Here is a 7,578-nt window from a genome sequence, read left to right as displayed (position 1 = left end):
ATAGCTGTCCAGTTGTCCCAGCACCATTTATTGAAGAGACTGTCTTTTTTCCACCGGATGTTTTTTCCTGCTTTATCAAATATTAGTTGCCCAAAGAATGGAGGGTCCATTTCTGGGTTCTCTATTCTGTTCCATTGGCCTATGTGTCTGTTTTTGTGCCAGTACCATGCTGTCTTTGTGATCTCAGCTTTGTAGTATAGCTTGAAGTCCGGCAACGTGATGCCCCCAGCTTTGTTTTTCTTTTTCAACATTTCCTTGTCGATTCAGGGTCTTTTCTGGTTCCACACAAATTTTAGGATTGTTTGTTCCAGCACTTTGAAAAACGTCATTGGTATTTTGATCGGGATGGCATTGAAAGTGTAGATTGAAGAGCAGGGGTTCTTATGCAGATTACCTCATCTTCCTTTGGGGGGTTGGAGAGGGACACGTGACAGACTCAGTGGCACCATTCAGGAAATTCCTGACTGACCACTTAAGATTACATTTTGGGGTAAGATTGATACTGCAGTTAGATTAGGTATTAAGCCCTGGTTTATTGACTTGGGACCTTAACTGAACTGATGCCATTTTGGTGCACTGTTTTTGGTTTTGTGTGTGTGTGTGTGTGTGTGTGTGTGTGTGTGTTTTAACACAATAAAGATGTAATTTTTTTCCCATCTAGGTTACCAGACCCTCTGAATTCTTCCATAGAAACCTTGGGGATCTGTGTACCAGAGGTTAGGAACCACTGCATTAGAGTATATACCACCTAGGAATGGAATGGCTGGATCATAAGATATGTACCATATTCATCTTTACTGAGCAATGCCAAACCATCTTATAAATTTATGTCCTTACTCACAGTGTGTGGGGTTTTTCTGACCAATTTTTTATACTGTCCATTTGGTCTGATGAGTATGAAGATGCATTTTTATGCCTTACATAAGAAATAGGTATCAAGTAAAGAGTGGAGGAAATTGTATGACGTGTGCAAAGGCAATAATCCACTTGATGGTATTCCTGCATGGTTTTATCCAAAGGTCCAGCTCATGCAGATTTGCAGAAGGAAGGAGAAGAGGTCGATCCAATGCTGTTCCAAATGAGTAGGAAGGAGGGTGGTAGCTCTACAGGTAAACTTTAGATGTCTGTATTTTGGTGACTTCCCTGGCTAAGTACCTCAGTGCTGTATTCTAAGGCCACTAGATGGCGGTATAGACTAGTTTCCCTCCATTAAAGTGTGAGCTAACGTGCTATTTTTGTTGTAATTTTTGAGTTCCGGTGGTTTAAGCTATAGTTATTTAGCGTGGAGTTACCTCACAGTTCCCTTTTTTGTGTGCATGATACAGGATTATGTATTGGAAGAGAAAATTTTCAGTAAAGGCCTTTAAAAAACAAAAATTCAAGTTTGAAATTTGAAGATGTGAAGATGTATTTGGCTTTGTTCAACAATTGATGAATTGGGTAGCATCTCTTTGAGTAATAGGTACTTGGAAGAGTTGTGTAAAATGGAAGTTTTATAGACAGAAGGAGGGTGGGGCAAGGAAGTTATTAGCCAAAAAAAAAAAAAAAAAAAAAAAAAAGATTGTTTCTGGCCTGGTCATCTTTTGGGGGAAAGGGAATGGCAGGGGTTTTATGCAGATTACCTTGCTAGTGCTAATCAGGAAATTTCAGATTTCAAAAACAGATTGTTCAAGGTCCCATTTCTGGGAGAGGTGGAAACTGCAGTTAAGTCCTGGTTTGCTGTTATGGGTGAAAATGACTCCATTTTGGGTCTATTGTTTCTTTTCCAACAAGGTGAATTACTGTCAATGTTTATGGGTTTCTTTATTTTTACTTTTGTAAGTATTTATTTCAGAAATAAAAAATAATTTCAGTTTTCATTCAGTGTTTCTTAAAAAGTCTTCTCATATCAGTGAATATTTTTGTTATGCACCTGTTGTGTGTTATGCGTTGAGTTAAATGCCGTGGGAAGGAAAATAAACTGTACACTACTTCTTTAGTTTGTCAACATGTCTTGATATTTCTGTACCAGCCTCCTTGTTGGTAGTCTTCTTGGAATTAGTAGGAAAGATTTGTGAGCAACTCAGTATTAAATATAGAAATATAGCATGAATTTCTTTGAAGTTGTTTCTATTTAAATTGTTTTTATTACTAAAACACATGAACATATGTATTTAATATTTATTATTATAGCCCTTTTTAGATATCCTATATTAATTGGCTTTCTTTATGTTTTGCATTTAAAAGTGAATTCTAGTGCCAGTAATATTTTAAACTTCTCATTAATAAATGTAATTATTTCTTGAAATAGGCTTTGCAAGTCTCTTGCTTTGAGTAATCTTTGTGCCTCCCAACTGGAGTTGGAGAGAGATGTTAAGGGAGAAGTATTTCTGGAACTTTTGCTATTTGTTTTAGATTGTTACTAAATATGCTGGCTTTTTTCCTACATATAAATTGAGATACTTTCTAGCTTAACACACTTGTGCACTTAGTTTGTGACATATTTTTTCATGAAGTTCCTCTTTCAAATGACCCATTATCCAGTGTTCTCCAGTGTATTTCTTTTCACCTCCACAGGCTGAAATAGATACCTGTGAGCTGAGTAATTAATTCACTTTTTAATGTGTTTTAGTTTTACTTGACCATCATCGTTTTGGCAGCATCTTTATAATTTTTTCATTTATATGTGAGCAGTAATTTACATTTCTCTGATTTCTTGTGAATTCAGCATCTTTTCATAATTTTCTAGGCCATATCGCTTTCATTTTTTTGAGATCTCACTTTAATACCGTTGCCCAATTTTCGGTTGTATCATTCATCTTTATCTTACTGACTTGAAGTCTTGCTGGAGAAGCCTGAAAGAGCAAGGTGATGTCAAAACTGCCTAGATAGTAGGTGACCTTCAGTGTCGGCTTCTTGCGGAATCCAGAGAAACAGACCTGCTCAGCGGGATGGACGGCAAAGGCTCCTACCAGGTGAAGGGCTGGAAGCTCACACAGCAGCAGTTTGTGGCCCTTCTGTGGAAGAGGCTGCTGATTGCCAGACGGAGTCGGAAGGGATTCTTTGCTCAGGTGACAGTGCTGCTCCAGGCAGTGACTCTGGCTTCACAGGTGGGCTGCAGGCTCCCTGACCAGTGAAAGCAGGAGAGGGTCATGGTTATGAGGTGGATGCTGGAGCCGGACTTTCTGTATTTCAATCCCAGTCCTGCTTCCTGTCGCTCACACATCTGCGAGCAAGTTACTTCTCTGTGCCTCCATGTCGTCATCTTTAGAATATGTGCCTGGGGCGCCTGGGTAGCACAGTCGTTAAGCATCTGCCTTCGGCTCAGGGCGTGATCCTGGCGTTCTGGGATCGAGTCCCACATCGGGCTCCTCCGCTGGGAGCCTGCTTCTTCCTCTCCAACTCCCCTGCTGTGTTCCCTCTCTCGCTGGCTGTCTCTCTGTCACATAAATAAATAAAATCTTAAAAAAAAAAATGTGCCTATGACAAGGGTTATTATGAGGATTAAAGTGAGTAAGTGCTTAGAATGGGGCCTGGCATTAAGTAGTGCTGTGTGTGTTTGTGTGTGTGTGTATCTCTGTGTGTGTGCACGCACATGTGTGTTTTATGGTAGAGGACAGCGTAAAAAAGACAGAGTTTAGAAAAACTGACTGGGTCAATTTAGTTTTTGTAACCTGAAATGCAGTTGACATATAAACTTCTTGGAAACATGACTTTTCTCTAAATTGATGTTTAACTGCAAGTTGATGGAAAGGTAGCCAGAGGGGTCAGAAAAAAAAAAATGGACAAACAGAGAGGACTCATCACACTGTTGCCTGCATGTCAGTCAGTGTTTACATGCTAAGTCGCTTGGTCAGAAGGGATAAAATTATTCCACTGTTTAAAATCGAGAAGCATAGAGAAAGCGTCTGCAGAGATTCTTCCCTGAAGACTATGTGGGTAATGCAGAGAGTATGAGTTTGGAGCATGCAGACCTGGGTCTGACTTCCGGTTCTGCCACTTACTGGCTCTGTGACCTTGGGCAAGTTACTTAGTCTCTCTGAGCTCAGTTACCTTGTTTGTTGATTGGTGATAGGGTTGTAACGATAATGCAATGAGATAATGGTCATATAGTATTTTCTCATAAAGAAGGATTTAGGTAATGATACTTTTTGAGGCCATTCCATAGTGACAGCAGCTGCTGTTTCCTTTCAGAGTGTGGGATCTGACTGGGTCATTTAGTCTTGGCCTGTAGATTACAAGTGAGAATACTGAGGCTGCAGCGGGAGTGACTTCACATGGATACACTTGTAGTAGAGACTAAATTACCAGGCTTCAGGTCTTCTGGCTCCTGGTGCATGGCTTGTTCTCTCGGCCTTTCTTTGAGCTGAGCTGGGCTCATGGCCCATCGTGGTCTTTCTCAGGTCTTCAGAGGGAAGAGGCCAGGACCCAGTGTTGTGAGTCACTCTCACATGTGACCACCATTTACTCTGTAAAGCTTTGAGCTTCGTGCCTCTGCGAGGTGGCCACAGCCCCGGCCTTGTGCTGCCAGGCTCCAGAAATGGCCTGGAGGGAAGAGGTTTCGGTGGCAGGATCTGCTGCTTCCCACCTGCCGTGAATGCCTTGGTGGAGATTTGCTGTGGGTCCTGCGGTGCTCACTTGCATGCTGGCTGGTCTGGGAGGCTGGCTGGACTCTTAGCGGCTTGTCCCAGTCTCCTTGTTGTGACATTTGCCCTTGTTTTGCCATTTCCTTTCCCCCTTTGTCCCCTGGTTATAGATCATCCTGCCAGCTGTGTTTGTTTGCATTGCCCTGGTGTTCAGCTTGATTGTGCCCCCCTTTGGCAAGTACCCCAGCCTGGAACTTCAGCCCTGGATGTACAAGGAACAGTACACATTTGTCAGGTACGTGTTTGCTTTCCGTGCCCCGGGAGAGAAGAGAGCTCACGCAGATGGAGGGTGTTGACGCTGCTGAGGGCCAAGGGGAGGTGGACTCAAGAATCACACAGTGGAATGGATTTTATCAGCTATTCTAAAGCCGTAACACAAACTCATATCGTATGCAAAGAACAGCAACAAATTGAACCTCCAAAAATAGACCCGTCCTCTGTTCCCGCTCTTGACCTCCTTTCTTTTTACCCTGCTGTCATCTGTGTTTTACGTAAATAATCTGCCCTTGCAAAACACCTGTGAGGAAGCTATAGGTTGGACTTCTCACAGCTATGTTTTAATTCTGCCGGTTCATCCCAGGGCTTCAGCACACGGTCCCAGCTTTACACCTCCAGCTTCTTGTCTGCACAGTACATTTCATGGTTTCATTGCGTTGCAGATATTAACGAGTGTTTGTTCTTCAGACACGAATGCCAGCTACTCTAACAATCCAGTGCTTCAAACAAAAGGACAAAGGAATTTCCCTACTTCCTTCCACAGTTTTCTTCATCTTGGGCTTTTTCTACACCGTTAGATGGGGAAGCATCTGACTAATGTAAAAGGGAAGCCTTAAAACAAACAACGAAAACAAAATATACATAAATATGCAAATTCGTTCTTCTTTCTCTAGCCCCATGTTTTTTTCCTGTTTGGTTCAGGTTCATGGATAACTGTGAAAGTATGTTTGAAAAACTGATCCTTAATGAAATTCTTCACATCAAAAATACGTGTATCAATGTGCATGTGCATTTATACGTGTGCACACACCCATATGCACAACTTTCCATTCATTACAACTTATACAAGCTCAGAGGGCTGTCCCTTACCTTGATCCCAAGTAAGCAGTGAGCGTCAGCTCCTTTTGGGTAGGTTTTGTGTTTTATTCTTTTCTGTTATGAGCGCTTGGCACACAGGAAGTGCCTACCAAAATGTTCAGTTTCAAAGAACAATTCCACCTCCCAGTTCCTGGTTTAAATGAATTGCTGAGCTGGCTGCCTCTCATGTACCCACAGTAATGATGCTCCTGAGGACTTGGGCACCCAGGAACTCTTGAATGCCCTCACCAGACACCCTGGCTTCGGGACCCGATGTATGGAAGGAAATCCAATCCCGTAAGTGTCCCTTGAGCTATGAGACCCTTGACAGCTTGTCACCTGGCGTGATGTCTGCTATATTACCTTTATCAGCTGTGATAGATGCCACATTGTGACTAGTATCATTTGTCCTTCAAAACCTTTTTTTTTAAAGATTTTATTTATTTATGTGACAGAGAGACAGCCAGTGAGAGAGGGAACACAGCAGGGGAGTGGGAGAGAAAGAAGCAGTCTCCCAGCAGAGGAGCCTGATGCGGGACTCGATCCCGGAATGCCAGGATCACACCCTGAGCTGAAGACAGACGCTTAACGACTGCGCTACCCAGGCGCCCCTCAAAACATTTTTTATCTTTAAAAAGCTGATACAGTAATCTAACCAGACCATCTAGAAACAAACTGAGCCGACCAGGAGAGTATTTTAACATCTGCAATATAAAATCACTACAGACGTTTATTTACTGCTTTAGAGGTTAATATTTAATTCAAATAGCACTTTGCACTGATCAGTTGCTTTCCCCTTCTTCCTTTCTACCAGCTCCTGTACCTAGACACAGAGATAGGCTGCCATTATATATCATTTGCAGTTTGGCTTATCAGTTTCTTCACTTTACCAACCTGAAAGATGTTCTGTATTATTGTGTGTAAAAATGGACATTTTCTTCTTTTGGAGTTGCATATTTTTGTATTTTTCTTCCAAATCCTTTTTAAGGAAGTAGGCAGTGTATGGATAAACGCAGTGAAGTACCCATGTGTCTCTAAGTGGGTATGGGGGGAGGTGTGTGCGGAGGTCTTTGTGCATAAAGACCGTGAAGAGAGGTGCGTTTCCAAGCTACCCAAACCGCGGCCCATGCAGGTTAAAGGTTCTAGGCTCAGATACAATGATTTTCTGGCTCAGTTGTAGCACAGACATGGAGGAATTATGGAGAGTGTGGGAAGGTATAGGAGGATTGGAGAAGGACTAACTTGAATTCCAGGTTTTAAAGGGAAGTTACTGAGTTTGCAAGTGACAGACCAGTGTGCCTTTACCTGGGTGTGCAAGGTTTCAGAGCAGATTTCTAGACGGAATGCTACCATGTCCTTGCCAGCTCTTACTATTGGATATTTACTGAACATTTGCTGGTACTTACTGCTTCATGGGTGGTAAGCCCTAGCAGCCAGTGTTCGTTCCTAAAGAACAAGATGACCGTGATGGAAAAGGACATGGAGACATCCTCTCTGGAGTCACAAGACTTTTGACAAATCTGCATGTTTCGTAGGTGAGGTAGAAGAATTAGATGAGGTGGGTTCGTTATATGCCCGCTGAGCAGTGTGGACTCAGATAAGTGCCAGCACGGAAGGAGCTGGTCTGGGCTCTGGGCTAGCCTCCAGAGACAAAAGAGGTCCGGCCCCTGCTGTGCGAGGATTCACAGCACCTGGGCAGAACACTGCTGCGTGTGCGTGTGAGGGGCGGGGTGATGGAGGGGCCGCACTCTGGCAACTGTTCCTGAATTCACATTCTAGGTTTTACCAAAAGGAGTTGAACTGAGGGAGGTTTGACTGGGATGTTGACACTGGCATTGAGCTTTGTCTCGGTCAGTCATCTTGTGAAGGTTTTAGAGTG

General features: G+C 42.8%; 1 protein-coding gene across 1 annotated transcript in view; it reads left to right on the top strand.

Annotated features, from left to right (window-relative positions):
- The first annotated feature begins 2,866 nt into the window (after positions 1-2,866).
- LOC113260371 (phospholipid-transporting ATPase ABCA1-like) overlaps positions 2,867-7,578 on the top strand; it is a 13,835-nt gene continuing 9,123 nt past the window's right edge. Inside the window, exons 1-3 of the mRNA XM_026506107.4 lie at positions 2,867-3,050; positions 4,736-4,860; positions 5,898-5,996. Coding sequence (XP_026361892.3) covers positions 2,931-3,050; positions 4,736-4,860; positions 5,898-5,996 — 344 coding nt within the window. The 5' untranslated portion in view covers positions 2,867-2,930. The remainder of the gene's footprint in view (positions 3,051-4,735; positions 4,861-5,897; positions 5,997-7,578) is intronic.

The sequence above is a fragment of the Ursus arctos genome, unplaced genomic scaffold (genome assembly GCF_023065955.2).
Source record: "Ursus arctos isolate Adak ecotype North America unplaced genomic scaffold, UrsArc2.0 scaffold_18, whole genome shotgun sequence".
Lineage (NCBI taxonomy): Eukaryota > Metazoa > Chordata > Mammalia > Carnivora > Ursidae > Ursus > Ursus arctos.
Note: the sequence above shows the minus strand (reverse complement) of the source record. Positions and strands in the feature narration are given on the sequence as shown.